Source organism: Penicillium bovifimosum (assembly GCF_028826915.1).
Source record: "Penicillium bovifimosum strain IBT 22155 chromosome Unknown utg000003l_segment0_segment0, whole genome shotgun sequence".
Lineage (NCBI taxonomy): Eukaryota > Fungi > Ascomycota > Eurotiomycetes > Eurotiales > Aspergillaceae > Penicillium > Penicillium bovifimosum.
In genome coordinates, this window is record NW_026622712.1 from 157615 (window position 1) to 176924 (window position 19310).

At 51.6% G+C, this 19310-nt stretch overlaps 5 protein-coding genes across 5 annotated transcripts; 1 reads left to right on the forward strand and 4 right to left on the reverse strand.

Moving 5' to 3' along the window:
• Positions 1 to 587: 587 nt before the first annotated feature.
• Positions 588 to 2306, reverse strand: N7515_003115 (uncharacterized protein; the record flags this gene model as incomplete). The annotated part of the gene is made up of 4 exons (XM_056663859.1): positions 588 to 1612; positions 1691 to 1800; positions 1849 to 1954; positions 2003 to 2306. The coding sequence occupies 4 exons, from the start codon at positions 2304 to 2306 to the stop codon at positions 588 to 590; spliced, it is 1545 nt and encodes a 514-aa protein (XP_056522916.1).
• Positions 2307 to 5691: 3385 nt separating this feature from the next.
• Positions 5692 to 7175, reverse strand: N7515_003116 (uncharacterized protein; the record flags this gene model as incomplete). The annotated part of the gene is made up of 7 exons (XM_056663860.1): positions 5692 to 6216; positions 6279 to 6475; positions 6529 to 6646; positions 6709 to 6740; positions 6793 to 6909; positions 6970 to 6993; positions 7139 to 7175. 7 exons carry the CDS (start codon positions 7173 to 7175, stop codon positions 5692 to 5694), a joined length of 1050 nt encoding a protein of 349 aa, XP_056522917.1.
• A 979-nt stretch (positions 7176 to 8154) lies between these two features.
• Positions 8155 to 12174, forward strand: N7515_003117 (uncharacterized protein; the record flags this gene model as incomplete). Its single annotated transcript, XM_056663861.1, has 4 exons — positions 8155 to 8333; positions 8390 to 8480; positions 8537 to 11545; positions 11611 to 12174. 4 exons carry the CDS (start codon positions 8155 to 8157, stop codon positions 12172 to 12174), a joined length of 3843 nt encoding a protein of 1280 aa, XP_056522918.1.
• A 1325-nt stretch (positions 12175 to 13499) lies between these two features.
• N7515_003118 (putative nuclear serine protease HtrA2/Nma111) lies at positions 13500 to 17068 on the reverse strand (the record flags this gene model as incomplete). The annotated part of the gene is made up of 4 exons (XM_056663862.1): positions 13500 to 13667; positions 13732 to 13929; positions 13990 to 16293; positions 16358 to 17068. 4 exons carry the CDS (start codon positions 17066 to 17068, stop codon positions 13500 to 13502), a joined length of 3381 nt encoding a protein of 1126 aa, XP_056522919.1.
• A 904-nt stretch (positions 17069 to 17972) lies between these two features.
• N7515_003119 (uncharacterized protein) lies at positions 17973 to 19203 on the reverse strand (the record flags this gene model as incomplete). Its single annotated transcript, XM_056663863.1, has 2 exons — positions 17973 to 18703; positions 19002 to 19203. The coding sequence occupies 2 exons, from the start codon at positions 19201 to 19203 to the stop codon at positions 17973 to 17975; spliced, it is 933 nt and encodes a 310-aa protein (XP_056522920.1).
• Between the last annotated feature and the right edge of the window lie 107 nt (positions 19204 to 19310).

Sequence of the window (19310 nt, forward strand, 5' to 3'; positions counted from 1 at the left end):
CTTTATTTTCTTTCATTTTCATGTCTTAGTTCACTGGTTTCTTATGGTGGTTTGGCTGAGCCAGTCAGTCCTACAATGCGATTAAGAATGTTTAGTCTTTTCTATTGCTTCATCGATCAATTGGTAGTACCTAAATTGCATCCCGTTGGCCTTGAGATCCAATATTGTCTCTTAGTCTACTTAGTCTTAGGCATTGACTTCGTGTTTGGTCTCCTGCATGGAGATGGAGTCGGTGTGGAGCGGCAGAACGCCCACATGGTTTGCTAGGATAGAAATCCAACTCTCTTCGCTTCCCTTCTGGCCCTCATCTCAACACTTCGCTTGTGTACAAACATCGAAGCATCCTACTGAACTTGCAAGGCAGTGTCAAGGCTGAATAAGCATCAAGATCTCCATTTCATGAACCTAGGCAAAAGGGAGTCAAAGCACTCTCAAATTCAAGAGTCATCAAATAACACAAAGGTCCTCACACAAATGCATACACAAAGTTACACCACTGTACAAGAAGAGCAACATTCATTTCCTAAACCCTAACTCCATTCCCACTCCATTTTCCCATCATATCAGATTCATGGCAAGGAAAACCCTCAAAGCGAAGCACGACGTCTCTTGCGGGTGCGAGGTGCAGCAGCACCCAGGGAGAGAGTGCTGAGCGGTGTGGCGGCGCCATCATCCTCAACCTCAGTTTCAGTCGACATTTCCTCCAGCTCGACCATGTGCAGACGGAGAAGAGCCTCCGCGGCGTTCACCTCACGGATAAAGTGAGGGACGGGCCGAGACCGTGCAGGTCGAGATATCCGATCAGGGTTCTTCTTGCCCTGGGATCGAGGGCTAGCAGATCTTCCCAACCTTGGTGATCCATGTAGCGGCTTCTTGAGAGGCGGCCCGCGATAATCCTTGTCCTCGGCGTCGTCTACTTGCCAGTCGTCATCGGAATCGGTGAGGTCGCCATCGTCCGAAGAAGGCTCGACAGGTCCGTCGGTCTCGGTGGCTTTCTCAGCGTCCAACTGGTCGTCGGCGGAGGTCGAGTGCGGAGTAGAGTACAGGTTCGACGAGCTGATGCTGTCCGTATCACTCTCTCCGCTGATATCCTCTGGACCCATGGCCTCTGGCATCTGATGCAAGTTGCTCTGAGATGACTCCACATGCGAACGAGGCGTCGGAACAGTCTTGCGCGAGGGATTGACCGGGGTGAAAGCAGAGAAAGGAGATGCGCTCTTGGGTGACATACAGTATGGCTCCGTGGAGGAGTCCCGGGCACTGGCGCTGCTCTCAGCATACTGGTGGTGGGGAATTTTTAACGGAGCCAGCTTCAGCGACGGGTCCTCCCGATTGGGTTGTAATAGCCTGTATGTGGAGGAAGGCACCCTTGGTGCTGGACGGCTAAATTGGCCGCTATGGCTCGGCTCCAGAGATCGGTAGTGTTTGGCTAGCTCAGTGGCGCGCGCGATGATGTTCTTGTCAATCACCATGCGGTTGTATTTGATGCGATCTGTCGGGGGAATGCACATGGCTGGGAAGTCGTTTCCGAACAATGGAGTCAGGGCGTAGCGGATTCGCCAGCAAAAGGTTGCTGCCAAGGCTTTGGCACACTCGTATGGCATCCAGTATCCTGAGTGCGAGTAAAAAAGCGTCAGTAGCCATTACTTTCGAAAGGCAATCTGACGGCTAACAGATATTGCGGACATACCTTGAGCAGAAAGTGCGCCGCCAGTGATGCTGTGGCATATCTCCCGCAGGCTAGGGTTCTGGTTCAGCATCTTTCCTGGAGTTGTCTGCAGCAAGTTAGACAGCTTGTTACTATAGGAGTCTACAGAACTGATATATCTTGCACTTGCCTTGGAGTACCCATTGCATTTGAACAGGTGCGTGATTCGAACGATGCCGATATTGTAGTCCCACATGACAGTCCACTCCTTTTCCTCGCCAGGGATTCGAAATGTGTACTGGAAGACTAGAAAGAGTCAGAACCTTGAAGGTAGCAAGATGCAGTCGAACATACCATGAAAACTCTCTCGGCCAGTTTTCTCCTGAAAGGTCTTCTTGTCGCTTGCGTACGGGATCTCACGAGGATACTTGTCAATGGCACCCATGGGGTGTATCGAGAACTCGCGATGAAGCCTTTCCAGCTCTGGGTCTCGAGCCAAGTGAGGTCTGTAGCGAACCTTGCCCTGGGTCTCACCTGGGCGAAATACCGGGGCGTCCTTGGCCATCTTCTGTCGTTTCTCGCGTGAGATGGACACGGGTGGCTGAGTGTAGGCTCGCCTTTCGGGCTGCGGATTCAGAAGAGAGTTGATGGATAGCATGAATAAAAAAGATTCAAGAGCTATCCTTAAGAACTTGGAAAACTTGAAGAAGAGATGGGATGAATGAGAGAGAATACGAAGGCTCCGGGGAGGGAAAGTGGAAGGTTAATGTCTCTTCAGTGGAACAAAAGGCGTTTTCCAGAAGGTCTCAAAGACGCCAGCGATGCCAGACCTGATGAAGGCAACACAAAGTGAAGCAAGACAATTCCTCACCTTTGTTCAAAAGGTTTGTTTTGTGAGAAGGGGTGAGCACAGTGAGGGCACGCGTTTGCTGGCAAATAACAACACCTCGAGGAAATAAAATAGCAGCGGTGAACGGGCGAACTTCCTGAACTTGGAGAGTGTCTAAGAATTGACCTGCAACTGGCTACACCGATCTTTGGTCTCTCTATCTCTCCTCCACTGGGGGCTCTTGCCTTATGGAAGTCGGGACGAGTCCACCGACTGTTTCTCTCCTGGAAACTTCCAATTATCTTCGACTTCGGACCGGAAATATCATTGATTTTGGTTGGTGCGTCTGCGGAATCACAAACTACGATTGTGAAGCCTGTGTCTCTGGTCTCTCGAGGCATTACCTGTTTCACCTTCACAGCTACGACTATCTAAGCCGCGCCCTGAGCGACTAGAGAAAGAAACATGGTAATAGCCGTTTCAGAGACTATGTGAATTTAGGAGAATTCTTTCTTGAAAAACGCAAATTTCACCGCTGTGTGCAAACAGAGCGTTACGGCAATATGCACAAAGGTCTACTATACAATCGATGCCATGGTGTACCCCAATATCCCGGGGTGGGAGAGTCGACCGTTGTCCCACCGTTAGAGGTCCTATACCAGAGCTTCATCATTACACTAGAGCCAAGCTGCTGCAGCAACCGGAGGAATAGGACACCAGTTGAGTGGTCCAATAAGAAACGGCATACCCCATGGTGGCTCGACAGAATAGGCATCAATGAGGTCTCAGACCCACGGCAAGCTGCAGGGCAGCTCATTCCTTGTATGAACGGGATGATGCATTACCTGCTGGCGAGTCCCGCGAAGTGCGTCTGAGAAAAGCAGTGCTGCAGAGATAAACTTCTGACCGGATCAAAGATTCTGGGAGGACAGGGAATGCTTTTTTCTTTTTCTACTGGGGTACACTTTATGCATACCTGTCAGTCATACAATGCCTTAACGGTGACTTTCTAAAGCACTCCTTTGTTGGGAGATGGAGTAAGGCCGAACTATGCGATCAAACAATAAGTGACTGTGATGGTATAAGACTGGTTTGATTCAATTCTTGTAATCGAAGGAATATCTCCCTCCTGTCCCGGTCTTTTCCACCTGGTTCAATGCCCTGATTCGAGAGCTTGACCAGTATCAACTAGACCGCTGGTTGAGCGAGTCTGAGGACGTGTGTATACCAGAGACATGAACACTCCGGAGGTGGAGGGGTCAGAGCGACCCCAAAGAACATTCCATGCAGGCTTCTATGCAGAGGCCCGACACGTTGCTGGACTGTCAGAGCCCACTTTTCCTGTCAGTTTCTTCTTTTTTCTGGTAGAAAAGACTTATACCCTAGTACAACACTAGCTTCTTTCAGTCTGTTTTGCAATTCGTTATTGTACCCACCTGCCTGTCCAGTGCAGTTTGCATAAGACGTTCAGAAAGGTACAAGGGCCACTGCCAATCGGCCCCAGGCCGGGACAGCAATGCAGAATACCGCAGAAAACGGTGCATTGAGACGACAGGACGCTATGCAATCAGACTACGGACTGAAAAGGGTCGAGGACTGGGGAATCAAGTAGACGTCAGCACGACTGGGCTAGTTATCGAGGGGCAATTGGGCTCAATTGCATTGAAGTCGGTCTGTAAAGACTCCCAACAGCCGAGACCGATAGCAGCCTAGAAACGAGGCCGGGTTTCGAATGTCTAAGACACTCGCTGGTGGGTAGATGCTCGATTGGGGTTCCAAAGAGCGGTAAACCCGATGCGTGTCCCTCAGCATCTGCGACGCGTCGCAGATCCCGAACTTCTGGAAAAGGGGCAAGAAACCATGTCTCAATTGGGATGTTGCTGTTGGTGTTTAGGCCTTTCAAGCTTGTTCGTCTCGGGAAAAGTATCATCGACTACCTTTGGTGACATAAGCGCTTTAACGCCACGCTTGAACCTCTTTTTCACATGTTGGGAAAAGGTCAGCTAGTTCGTATCTCTATCCGTAGTCCAATACTCTTGAAGAAGCTGTTGTATGAGGATAGTCAAGCCTCGGTAATAGGCAAGCAATACAAGGAGGGTCATGCTCCATGAACCTACAACGCTCCAGACGAAGACTGATCTCCGTCACAAAGAGATCTAGACCTCGACCCGTTGAACACAGAATACGAACCGATGCCAACCCCAACTTGAAACGAGGCACAGTAGGATTCACAAGATCCGATCCTTCACAGACATCGCGCAACACACCGGATCTGTACCACAGCCCTCGAATCCGGGGTATATGGGGGAATGAGGAGGCAGGTCAGTAGGAAATACAGTTCCGAGCACGACTGAACAAGGCAAGTCTTCGAGGGGGAGAGGAAGTACAATAAAGACAGAACCGTCACAGGCCGGTCTGAATCGCGATGCGGTGAATAGGCAGCCGAATCGGTGGACCGGGATGAAACTCAACGGCCTTGCACTCCAACTGGCCCGACTGTTGGGTGGTTAAGGCCGCTTGCAGGTGATTGGGAACAACTACCCAAGTAGGTTAAGTCGAGGCTTTTTGTGCGTCCGCTTCCTCCCGCGGAGATGGGAAAAGAAGTTATGACACACGGATGTGCATTGATGGACTCTTTCCTAGTACGTAGCACTCATACGATAACGTCGTGGCGGCTGCCTAGATACATAGTAGTCGCCGAGGTCCCTGCCCGAGGGCTCGAGGACGGGCACACTGCAGGGAGGAAGGCCCTGATTGGGGGAGCTACGAGAAGGCAAGGGAAGGTCGTGAATTTATGCAAATGAAGATACATTAGAAACAATATGGACCCGAGAAAGACATGAACAAGGGGCGTGGAGAAGATAAAGAAGCAGATGATAATGCCCAGTGCATTGAAAAGAAACAGAAAACAGTGAAAAAAGGGATAGAAGAAGCATTGGAACTCATTCATCGCTCGAGGATTCCTGCAAATTCATTTTTTGGGGTTCGTCGACACGAGAATAGAAGGGTTGGAGCCCAGGATGTCCCAAAAGGTAGCCCTAGAAAGCGTAGGTAACTTAAACCCCCAATCCCGCGTCATTCGGCATATCCAGAAATCATCATGACTACAATAAAGATGTCCATGCACCAAAGGATGTTTGATGGACACCCATCTTGTGAAATCGAACGATCTCTCTGGTCAGGAAAAGTGAGCTGGTTTCAGTGAGAGACCACCTTAAATAGCCAGAAGAGGCTCGCGGTCACCAGCCTGCTCAGCGGGTTCGACAGACGCAACAATGTCGGCCTCCGGAGCCTGGGCGAGAGGGGCAGTGATGGGAGCTTCGGGGAAGTCCTCGCGCTTAATGGCGGGGTCGGCCACAGGGGCGGTGAAATCGGCCAGGGGCTCAGTCTTGGTGGACTCGACAACGGTCTCCTTCTTGACCGGGCTGGCAACCTTGGCCATCTCAGGAGAGGTAGAACGGCGAGAGCCAATAATTTCCTGAGCCTTGGAGCTGTACTCGCCGACGTACTGCTTCATCAAACCGGTGGCCTGCGAGGTACGCTCACCAGCCAAGTCCCGAAGCTGATTTGTCTGAGAGTTGATAATGTCCTGGAGGTTTTGGATCTGCTCATCGATGATCTCGCGGTTGCTGATATAAATGAGGGGAGTGAAGTATGTAGTGGTCACAGCGATCACAGCCAAACCCCAGAAAGGAACGAAGCGGATCAGCCAGTAGCCGGTGAACGCGGCGCTGAAGGCCTGAATAGCTGTTAGTTTCCGCTCATTATTTTCGCCTTCCTTCTAGACAAGTTGAAACATACCAAAACAGTGTGCAGGACGTTCTCGGCGAACAAGACGCGCTGGAACTCAATCAAGAAGAAGTCCACCAGCTGCTCGAGATCCTCGAGCACAGCCTCGACGGTCTCCTTGGGAACAGTGTAATAACGACGGGGGCGGAATCCGCTGGTGATTCCCCGCTTGAAAACGACAAGGCCAGCAATCTCAACGGTGGCAGTCACTGCGTACATTGTTAACCGACCACTCTCTTGACCGGGCACGCGACCAACTCACATCCCAACAACATGTACAAGATCTTGAAGGCCCAGCGGAGGAGGGGCAAGTAACGAGCGGCGAAGATGAAACCAACCACACTGGCATAGGAAACGGCTGTCGCACGGGGTTGTTCCCACTAAGAACGCAAATATTTAGCATGAATTCCAGGCTGAACAGAACAATTGGGCGGCAACTCACGCTCAGAAGGCTATACATCAGAGAGTGATAGTCTGCGCAAAGGTTAGTATCCTGCTGCCCGATCGATCCAATCTCATAACATACGGGTCAAAGGTTGACCATCGGCGGTGGTGGTCGAGGGGGTCACACGAGAGTTTTGCAATTGGCGGAGCTCCTGGCCGGTGCGGGAAGCTTCGGACTTGACATGATCGACAATTGGGCCTATCAAGAGTTCGATTAGAATGCTTTGCTGGCTTCAAAAACTCTGCGATTCCAACTCACCCTTGGTAACAACATCGCTGATGCCTGAGCGTGATAAGGGTCGTTAGTTTGTGTCATCGCAACGGATATTTGAGAAAGGTATTGGAAAATAAGACAGAGCGCAATACTGAAAAGCAGCTTGGTTAGCTTTGATCTCAAAGATTTAAAGTAATTGTTGCTCTCACCTTACTGCCCGTGTTAGGGTAGGTCACGTCACCGGAAGCCATGACGAAATTTGTGGGAAGCTTTCAACAGAGGTCTTTGGGAGGGATTCGTGAGATGTAAGAACCCGTTGGGCAGGTTGTCAAAAGACAGTGTAGTTGGAAAAGAGAAATTAAGGGGGGAAAGAAAAGGAGAGAAGAAGTCAGAGCAGAGAAAAGAGATAAGGGAAGATTCGATATGTTGTGATGCTGTCATGTGCGTTGCCAAGCCCCAATACCGGGAACTTCAGGGAACTATGATGTCTACAAGGCGTAGAAGGTGGAAGAACCTGTTCTTGGTTTTGTTCTACTCTATTATCAAACGCAGTCTGTGTACACTGTACATGGGTATTGAGCTAATGCTACCTTGCTACTATGTACCTACAGCATACCTCGTAGTATGCTGAATTGCTGATCCCAGTCTGTCGAGTGTCGACTGTCGACAGACCCCCTCTTATGTACGAGCTATATGGCATATGATACCGAGTACTTCCGCGGCTATACCTCCTATGCCATATCAGCTTTGTATAATCTCGTTTCTCAGTCTTCTACAGCGTATGGATGCTGTATGGATGTACTTCGTAGGTAGCACAAGAGGGGATACACCGATATGCTTTGACTCCGGTCTTGTTGTAGCTGAGACTTCTGCGGCGCACATATACACTTCGAGAAGCTCGACTTCGAGATTGTCAGAATCATGTTGCTATTGTCCTGGATAGATCATATATTGAATAAAACCAAAAAAATCTCGGAATATGAATCCATCGACATTCGAGGTGGAGAATGAGTGTGCACGTGACCCACGCGTTGCCTGGCATCCCAATTAGGTCTGTTTTGATTCTCGACCTCATCTCCATTCTCGACACTCAAGCGCGACCCACAACCCACCACAATCTCCATGATTGTACATTTACAATTCTCCTCCACGTCACCTCGTTAATTTCAGGGTTTTTGTTTCTTTTTTCTCTTTCTCTTTTCTCAGTTTCAGCAACGGCGCATTGATATCATGGCGACGGCAGGCGCGAGGGCGCAAAAGCCCGTCGGCTCAGCGCCATGGATTGCAGCAGAGAAGGAAAACATTGCAGAGCTCGTTGAACAAGAGATGGAAGAAGTGGAATATCCTGTCCGACACGAAATGGATTGGTTAAATGAACATATGACCGAGATATTCTCCAAGGGCCAGACGTGAGTCGCGACCGCACACCATGGTTGGTCTCTCATCGGTGCTGACTACAAGCCAGGAATTTTGCGGATGTGTTCAAGACGCCTGGGAAGATGAGAGGCAAGACACCCCGTACAACTCGGAAGCGTGCTCCTGAAGAGTCTCGCGTGGTGAGTGTCCAACGGATGCAATTTCTCAACCGCCCTAATCTAACTCCTCCTTACAGCCCTTGAGCGAAATCTTCTCGTCAGCCCACAAACAATTAGAGGATCAAGCAAATTCCAGCCCATTCATTCATCGTGTGGTTTCGAAGCCCGCGCCCGCCGCGGCATCACCTGTGCCCCGCACCAAGGACGTGCCGGAGCAAGCTTCGCAGCCCGAATACCCTGATCTCACCCAAAATCTCAACTCCTTCCCCAAATACAACCCCGATTCGGGCTACCATGGCATGCCCGACGATGATGAAATGGTACTACCTGACGTGCAACAAGAATCACAGGCTTCGACCCAGCCTTTTACCCAACCTCTCGAAGAACAGGAGCCCGTGAGCATGGAGATCCATGAAGTCGACGGGTCCGTCGGTCAACAGACACATGAGGAATCCTTCCATTCGGCGCAGGAGAACGTCCGCTCCCGTGGAGAGACCGTCGAGACGGAGAGTGGCCCAACCCCAACCCGTGTGCGAACAGCGCCTCCAGCCGCATCAATTCCCAAAGAATCTGAGGTCGAGAAAACTTCGACTCCGACTAAGATGTCAAAGCTGAAATCAAAGACCAAAATCTCGGAACGGCAAGAGATTAAGAAGGATTCTGAGCCTATGGAGCTTGATCACGCTGTCTCGGAACCTGAGCCATCACCAGAAAAGGCCCCGCTGGCCCCAATAGCTCCGCCTGTTGAGCCTCAGGGGCTTCAGCCAGAAGACGAGGACATGGAAGATGCCACACAAGATGTTACGAAAGACGACCCGGTTCTTGACAATCTTGACGACATCGGCTCTCCTTCAGATGGCTCTACTCCTGAGCGACCGTTTGCTCGGAAGAGTAGCCTGAGCTTTGCCACCCTCCCTGCGCGGGAGCCTCTGAAGACCCGCACGAGCTACGTTGATCTAGCCAAGATGAGTACGGCTGGACGTCCCAGTTACTTTGGTAGACAGACCGGTGGCCATAGGGTGCCGCAGGCGGCGGCGGAGGAGACCGCCGCTACCAGGACCTTCGACAACGATAATATGAAGGAACCAACCGAAGAAGCGGATCCTGCACAGGCTACCAGGATGCACAGTAAGAAGTCTACACAGTCGTTGCACGAGAGAATCAGCATGCTGGGAAAACTCCAGCCATCCCGACCCAGGAAATCGATCCCATCCGCGTCTGGAATATCAGTTGGACAAGTTTCCTATCCCGACCTTGCAGCTTCCAAGCCTGAGACAAAGCCGGATGCTTTGACTGAGAGAACACAGGAGGTTCCAGCGCCGGAGCCCATGTCAGTCGACGATGACTGGATCAGGCCTTTGAGCTCGCCCCAGAAATCTGAGCTTTCCAGGAGCAAGACCACGGATATCATGGAAAGACTCGCTATACTCGAGAAGGAGCGCGCAAGCAACAGAACAGATACTTTGAAAGCAGAGCCTGAGCGTCCCAAATCATCCGCCTCGATATTCTCATCTCCCCGGCAGCATGGCCACCAGCAAAGCGCTTCATTCTCCCATCTTGCCGCTGATTCATCCACTACACCCACGGGCTCCCCGAGGCGATTCGACGGTCACATCAGTGCCTCAAAGATGAGACTACACTCGATCATGAAATCTGCTAAAGGCTTGTTCTCAAGCACCGGCAACACACCACGCGCCGAACACTCTTCGCCTGAGCAGCCACGCATTCAGCCGGGCGCTGACGCCTCTGCTAAAGCTGCGAAGCACTTATCTCAACCGGTCCCGATGTCTAGTCCCCAACGTCCGGAAGGCCGACGGACGCGAAGCTCAACCGAGAAAGAGGAGAAACGGCGCCAGCACGAACGGATGGAGCATGAGCGTGAGGAAAAAGAAATGGAAGCAATGCGTGAAAGGTCTCGGGAGCAGGAAAGGCAGAAGGCCCTGCAGCTCAAGGCCGCTCAGGAAGTCTCGTCGGCCGAGCCCGAGGAGAGGTCAAACCCAGCACCGCACAAGCCCTCCTCCCAACGACAACCATCGCGTGAGCCTGAATTGTCTCAAGATTCTAACGCGAGGTTTGCCATTCCCCAGCCCAAGCAAAACGAGCGCCGTCCTCTCAAGCCCACTCGCGAGCCCGTGAAACGACCAACACCTCAGCCCATGTCCATTCGTGTTGGCAGTACCATGTCTCGTCAGCAAATTCCTGTCGCATCATCTTCGGCTACTCAAGAATCGAACGTTCCCGTCGCCGCCGCTGCTCCTGCCTCGCGGCCGACCCTGAAAACGAAGGGTAGCAATACATCTTTACACACATCATCTTCCGCAAGCAGCTTCAAGAGCTCAGTTTCCAGTCAGACGCAAGCTCAGCGCAAGGCTCAGGTAGCTAATGACCGCAAGAAGGAGCAGGAACGTGAAGCGCGCCGAAAGGAAGAACAAAAGCGCGAACTGGAACGCAAGCGTGCTGTCCAACAGCAACAACAGGAAGAAGCTCGTCGGCAGGAAATTAAGCTTCGTGCCGAGGCTGAACGAGAGCGCCAGGCCGAACGGGAACGCCAGGCCGAGCGGGAACGCCAGGCCGAACGGGAACGCCAAGCTGAACGAGAGCGCCGCGAACGGTCGGCTCAAGAAGACCCAAACAAAGCCGCCCGTATGGAAGCCATCAAGAAGCGTCAAGCAGAGAATGCGCGGAAGCATGGGAGGCAAGGCAGCCAACAAATTGTCAACGAAGTAAGCATGCATCTTTCAAACGAGCTTTATATGCCGCTAACACCATGGCCCACTCTACAGCATGAGCAGGCATATTCCCAGTCTTCGCAGCGAAGTGATCTAGGTGCTTCTCGCCCTGCATCTCGCTTGGGCAGCTCAATCCAACCATTTGGTGGCCGTACTATCATCCCACCCGCGCCTAACCCCGCCAAACCGCCCAAGAGAGGCAACAATGATGAGCCCAGCCAGCGGCCTGCAGTGACCAAACCCAGCAATGTGCAATCAACTGGCGAGTTCAAGCGGCGAAAAACGGAGGATGAGCATAACCCTATGCCTCCTGTACGCACAATGGCACAGCCCATCCGCCAATCGAGCATTAGAAAGGTTAGTACCACCCAATCTGGTGAATCTGCCGGCGAACATATTGCTGACTTTGACAATCTGCGCAGCCTTCTACTCTTGGCCGTGGCCAGTCATCGTTGGCACCCCAGCCTGCGTCTTCCGGCTACAGAAATGCTCAACCTCAGCGACCCGCCCACCCGATAGTGACGTACACGAACGGCAAGATACCGTTTGCCGAACCGAACCATGCGCCTCCACCAAGTGCTCACAAGCCTCCGCCCAGCTCTGTGCAGCGTCCACAGGCGAAGCCATCCCCCAAGTACCCCAGTGGTGAAAACATCCATTTGCCAGAGATCAATACGGACAGTGAGGATGATGACGATTCTGACTCTGAGATGTTCCCCGTTCCCAAGTGGGCACAAGCGAAGGAGCTAGAGGGTCTTCTCCGCCAACAGGATGGTATGGAAGTTGACAATATCTTCGGGCCTATTGCACCGTTCTCTCTGGAAGAAACCTTCAAGGCGGACAAGAAGATCAAGAAATACCGTGATCGTACCAGCAGCGCTAATTGGTCCGGTCCCGATGGACTTACCCAGGAAGAGATCCGGAGGGATCTTGCCGAGCGCCAACGGTTGCGACTCAATGGTGGTTGGAGCTTCACCACCCAGTGACTGGAGTGAGAAGACGCGTTTCTTCCTTTCGTGTAAATTTGATCCGTACATTGAACAGCGGTGGTCTTGGTGTTTTTTTTAGATGGAATTGGCAGTGGACATGGTCCTGTCGGTGTTCAGGTGTTCGATACATCATGGCGTTATTTTGTATGATTTTTGTTGGTTATTCCTGTTTGGATTTATTGTCTTAGACATCAGCTGCATGAAGCATCCATCGGAGCATGGGGATAATGAAATGCTATTTGCTACAACTACATTGGTATTGAATGCTGTGCTGTGTGCATCTAGGTTAACTTGGGCATTCCGACCTTAAAGCTTGTACAGTGTGTTATTTGGGGCCGACTATTTCAGCAATCAAGCTTATGTAGACCCTTGGTGAGCACTATCACATGAACTAGCATCATTGGTCTAGTGGTAGAATTCGTCGTTGCCATCGACGAGGCCCGTGTTCGATTCACGGATGATGCACATTTCTTTTTTTTTGCCCTAATCATTATCTCTTACTAGGTTACCTACCTATTGTTTCTTGATTTTTGTCTCTATCCAATTCAAGTTTTACTCATACTGTTTCTGAGAGCTTCATAATCTTTTAAATTATGTTCGGAGATATACAATCTGTTTTCCAATGGGGGATACCACAACCTTGGAAGAAATATATGTACGCGACGGGACCCCGGTCCGAAGTCACGACTATAGCCCTAGGAAGGTAGGTATGAAACAAGTATTGTGGCCCCCAAGGAACCAGGACATAGCCCAGATGGATCATAGCTCATTCATTCTACAAATTTCCAATGGAACCTAAGTGAGTCCTGGGTAATTCGTAGTATTCATGCAGAAATACTGTCCTTGATCGAATACCGTCATTTGATAGAATACCAGGAAAATCAGAATACCGTAGTTCACACGGTATTTATTGCAACGTTATAGTATTCGGGCAGTACGGTATTCTTATGGAATGAGTGCCGTGTTGAAGATGGTATCCTGGGATTATATATGGCTGGCTTGGATGCCCTGGAGGATGGGCAGCAACATATGGACCTGGGGTTGAGAATAGTAGTAGTACCTAGTATAGGTGCAGACCTTTCCACTGGCCAATTGCACAAGAAAGCAGAAATGTGGCACATGTGCAATGTTCATGATTTTGTACACTGTTGACATATGGGGACTATATAGATGAGACGAATAAGAGATCTCAAAGATGGATATGAAGCGCAAAGGAAATCCCCGATCCAAACCCCCGAACCCCACCCCCGGAAGCGCCGAGAAAAATATCGTACAAGATTCTCCGACCCTTAAGCAGGTAGATATCGACCATCCACCGGTACTTAGTCACATTCCGGCTCGATGTCACTGCCTCCATGCTCCGCACCCTCATCCATGGCATCGGGGTTGAGGTTGACGGCATCGGGCGCCACACCGACCTGAGTCTCGTAGGAGATGGTGCGCCAGCCGGATGAGGTTGTGGGGTCTTTGACATATTCGGACATAGGGAACTGTGAGGAGTCAGAGGGGTGTTCTTATCACAGTTTGATGTTAGTGTGTAGGGTAAAGACTTACGTAGTGGTCGTTCTTCTTCATGGTAACAACCCAGGGGACGTTATCGAAGGTGACGGCGCGAATTCGGAAGTATTCGTTATCCGGGATTTTGCGGACTTCGCGGATGAAGCTGTCCAGGTCTGGAGTCGAGACGCTGTTGACAGCAGTGAGGAAGTTGGTGGGTGCAAGACCGTAATGGTAAGCGGGGGAACCACGGCTCTGAGGTGAGAGATAGGATTAGTAAAATTGAATGTGTGTCAGTTAAGGATCAAAACTCACTCTCGCGCTGACGTAGATCTCACTGTGGACCTTGGAGATCTGCTGTCGAACGGCATGGTGTGGCTTCTGCAGGACAGCACCACAGAAGGCAAGGGCACGGTCCGTCTCGATATCCCGAGTCGGCACCGTAGGGACGCGGATGCGGACTTCCTCGCCGTTTCGCACGACCAGCGCATCCAAGTGTTGCTTTTCATACATGACATCCAGCTCGGAAACGCGAGTGATGAGCTGGCCATCCAGTGTGAGGATGATATCAGCTTCTTGGAAGCTGGTGCTGGGGTCAGGAGTGACGCCTGCCGGAGGGCTGTCAACCTTGCGCACCATGAATAGCTGGTGTCGCGCCGAGTTGGCCTCCGTGACTTTGTTAATCCACTCCTGCGAGACGCCCATGATGCGAGCCTGACTCATCTGCACAACGTAGCTCTCCATGTTCAGGATTCGTAAGGAGGGTACCTCTCCCTGCTGGATCTTGGAGATGACGGGAAGTAGGTACGGGGTGGAGAGACCAAGGTGGTATTCGATATCCTTGTGAGAGCTGGCAGAGCGCTCGCCGAGGTAGTTCAACCACAAGGCCTGAACCACGCCATCCTCGCCGATGAGCACACCGTTCGAGCACTGAGCGCTGAGCCCAGTATCAACAGTGACAGCATCCAGGTTGATCGCGCGGTAACGAGGGGCAGCTGAGTTGGCGGGGATCGACACAGTTGTGATGTCAGTGACAGTGGTTTTGGCGACGACGATGCGATGGTTTTGATTGAAACCGACGAATATCGTGTCCTGGCCTTGCTTAACATAGTCGGTGCTGAGCTTGGCGCTCTTGACCGGGGCCTTGACAAGGGCTGGGTCGTATTGAATGATGCAGTAGTTCTGAAGCGGGTGCAGGAACACCACCTTAGCACTGACGAGGATCGAGTCGGCCACAGTGATGCTGATGTCGCAAAGATCATACGGCACAATGGCTCGTGATACTACCACTAGACCCTTCTCAGCATCAATGACCAGTCCAAATCCTGTCTTTTTTGACTGCGGATATCCATCCAGCTTCAATGGCATGACGCAACCCACTCGCACAAAGCTGCGGACAATCTCGGCCGCGGCAGGCTGGTTGATGCCATCTAACTGAATAAAGTTGGCCTCCCTTGGGACCGGAGGTATAGCGGGAATGGGGTCAGCGATGTCGGAGAAATCCCAGACACCAGTCTCATCGTTACGGACCGCCAAGCGCATCTTGGGATGCCAGTGACGGTCGACGTGGACGATGCTGGTTCCTTTAGTGTGAAGATCGCGGATATGGCGATAGGAGATCACCACGCGAGCGCGATCAGGGATCAACTTCATGACTTCTACGAACTCCTTGAGGTTGCGAACCGGCTTCTTGTCGATTGAATCGATAATCCAACCCGCCACAGTGTTCTCCAGCTTGAAGGAGCCTGCCGATTCACAGACGTAGACTCCGCGAGTGGCAATGGCATATAGACGTGACTGCTGGTATGACAAGTCATGGAAAGTGGCGCCAGCCACGGTGACGAAACGGTCAGGGGTGATATCGTGAAGGTTTCCTACCTGACATTCAACTTCAACGTCTTGGCCACCTCTCTGAACCAGCAACTTGATAGTCTCGCCGACGCTCGAATCGAGGATATCGTCGAGGTTGACAAACTGTGTAAGAAGCTTTCCGTTCACCTTGATAAGTACGTCACCTTCCAACAACTTACCATCTGCAGGACCTTCTGGAAGAATAATCTCTGCGGCAAGCATGTTTGTTTCAGTAGGCGCAGCCTCACGCACAGCAGCCTCCCACTCCGGCGTGAGACCAAGACGGCGACACTCGTCGAAAGGCCTCAAGACCCACTGAGTCTGAATTGTACCACGGGTGACAGGCTTGCCTTGGCGGATGCACTCCAGCGCACGAAGGGGACGGTCCAACGGCAAAAAGTAGTCTGTCGCAGCTCCATCAGCTCGACCTCCAGCCTGCAAAGCAACCGCATGACCAGCGAGGTTAACGACGGGACTTCCTGAACTTCCACCACTAGCTGCAGCGGCAGCCTGAATATAGTTTGTGTTGAAGTCACAATAGCCCTCTCCATATTCGGGTGCATTTCGGTCCAGTCGACTGATCACGCCGGAGAGAATGCTCAGCTTTTCTCCAGCATCATTACCCACGACACGAATCTCTGTGCCAACTCGCGCTCCATCTGGCTGAAGTTTGAGCTCGGTGACTTCCATATATCGAATTTTGGCGGGGTCGAACTTCAGAATACCGAAATCGTGAACGGGGTCCCGGTATACAGGCTTGACGTCGCACTGTTGATTTGACAATGTGGTTAGTAACCGAGTTGCAGCTTCAACAAGAACAGAGCGAATTTACCTCCTCATGGTTGTCGAAGATACAATATCCCCAGAAAGGACCGGAGCCGACGACATGACGGTTGGTCAAGATGTACCCACGCTCTGCATCCACCACAAAACCAGTAGCTTGACTGGACATCGATAACTCTGTGTCAAACGAACAGGTTTGGCAGAAGTGAATGGAGACAGCGCTTTTCACAACCTTCTCAATGGTAGCCTGCCATTCAGGCGAGTCTGTTGTAGCGGGCATGGCAACTGGCGAGGGTGCTTCATCCATCTCCTCCTCGACATCATAGACAGTTCCGTTTGCGGGGGTTGCGTCGCTTGGAGTCAAAACTGCTGCGTCTGGTCTGAGTTGCTTGTTGGGATAATCGGAAGCAACGGCCGCCGTGCTAAGCTTGCGCTTTGCGCCCAGATCGCCCTTGCCGTCCATGGTGAAGCAATCTGAGGTGCGGAAGTGGTGCGAACGGAAGTGAAGGCTGCTCGGGAAGTATGAGGTTGCCCGAAAGCTCCTTGATGCTGGCAAGGCAGCAGAGAATGGGAAACGAGGCGATTGGAACCTCTGAAGATGCGGGCGATGCGGAGTTAAGGAATGTGACGCAGATGATCGATCAGCGGCGTGAAACTCCAAAGGTGTGAATGCTGTCTTTGAAGCTGGATAGGATGATAGGGGTAAGGCAGCGACAATTGACAAGCTCCTTCTGTATATAACCGACAAAGAACCAGACATCCACCACGCAATTGGGGAGATTATGTACGCGCCTTGACTTCAAGACAAAGAGTGCCTCTAAAGAGTCTTGAAGGCGGTGAGGAAGAAGTGGCAGACTTATTGGCGGAGATATCACTGCGACTACACGTGATTGCACTGAGGCGGTGAGATGCGGTGGTTCGGAATATCTTGCCAGGCAGAATATTGACTCGCCGATCTATCTACAGGTCCAAGCACAGCCTATGCTACTGCATTACAGTTTATGGAAGCAACTATATCAGACATGAAATTAGGCTGTGTCCGATATTCAGAGTGTCGCTATTCAAAAGTGCAAAGGATTCTGAGAGTGACGAAATACAACATTACATTCAAGGGCGCGGAGAATAAAGCGCCAATGGGATAAGGCAAGCATGGTGTAGTTGCGCACACGATGTGGTCCTGTGGTAGCCTCATGCGCCCACCCGAATGCCAGTTCAAGGTCAATGTCGTCCTCTTTGCCTGATTTCATGTAGAAAGTATGCAACAGAGAGGTTACATTCTTCTAATATACAAATTCTGTGTCATGCTTTGTAGCCTGGTTTCAAACATAAGAGTTCTTCCTCGGGATATTGTCCCATATATTCAGGGCGGGGACTTCGCTGAGTCTGAGGAATGTGTCAACTTCTAAATAGCACACAGATATGGCTGCTTGAAGTCATTCAACTGGTCCCATAAGTAGTGCAGCAGTAAGACATGCATGTTGGGGGGTCCATGCTTCTGCTGGTAGGCATGGCATTGGAGGGTTGCCCACGCGCCTCTAAGGCTTGTGTTAATTGCTTGAGACACATGGGCGCATGGCCAAGGAGAGAGATATTTCAGGAACTCCAATTCAGTTGTGGACATGTCTTCTCTCACAGAAAACTGAATGTTTCCCCATTTAATCCACTCAGATGCCCGACTCAGTACCGCTAGGGCTAGGACCACCCGTGCCTTGCATGGACTGAGGGCTCAGCCTTTGCGGAGTAGAGGTCTTCGCTGGTCGCGAGAAGAGCTCATTGAGCTTGGCATATAGTTCATTCAAAGCAGGAAGGTTTTGAGGAGGTGTCATGATTGCAGGGGTCTGAGGTACGACGCCACTGGCCTTCTTCGCTCGATCAGCAATAGTCGCAAGGTAGGCCAAGTTGACTTGCAAGCGTCGCATGCACTCGATGTATTCAGGGCTCGGCTTTTGGTTGGCCTTGGAGGGATCGGGTTGCTCTGATGCCGGTGAATTGGTTTCTGGGTTGGAAGCTGGACCAGCCTTGCCGGCCGCTTGAAGGTTCACCACTTCTTGCAACAAAGCCGAGTTGATGTCAAGGAGAGTTGTGACGCGGGCCTTCTCACGCGCCGCAAACTGAGCCTGAGCCTGTGCCTGCGCCTGCGCTTGAGCGTGGGCTTGTGCCTGGTTTTGAGCAGCAGGGGCAGGGGCCCCAATTTGGGGTGAATTCATTTGTGAAGTGGGTCTAGGTTGTGTGTTGAGTAGGTTGTTCGCTGATATGGAGGCCATGTTCTGAGAAAAGGTCTGCGCTACTTGCGATGGCATGTTTGCGCCGGAGGTGCCCTGGGGGGGAACAAATTGCCCCATGGGGTTGGGAATGGGGGCTTGGACGAAAGGAGCTGAGAAATTATCCATAGGTGCTGTTAGGACCAGGAAGAGGGTTAGCTCAAAGTACTCCAACGTAACAAAGGCGCCGGAAGAGTAGAAGCCAAGTGGTCAAAGCCAAACAATGCCAAGGCTGAATGCAATGATAGCGGTACATCTAAGGGTTGGGGTGACACGAGCGTGAGGGTTAAAAATATCCCGTCCAGTCTTGAGGCTCATGACATTCCTCCTCTTGCTCCGATGACTCGGGATATACAGTCACCCCGCTAGGGTAATAGTGACGGGTCTTGTGCCAATGATAACGAAAAGGGGGGCAGAGGGGTGGGCACGTACCGGAGGATTGCTGCGGGTAACCTGAAGGCATCATCGCTCCACCAGGACCGGGCTGCATGGGCATAGTACCGAAATGTTGAGCGGAGGGTGTCTTTGACTGGGGGTATGGGGGAACACCATTAGGGTAAAAAGGCATCTGTTGGTTTTGCGGGCTCTGAGTCGGGACGGGATAGCCGGCGGGATAACCAGTATTTGGGTCCATTGTGTAATGAGGGAGCATCACGGTTAAGGGGTGGCTCCGAGGAATCTTCTCGCCCTGTAATAATTCTTCACTTCAGCGATCCCTGATTCCCTCGGTTTAGGGATGCT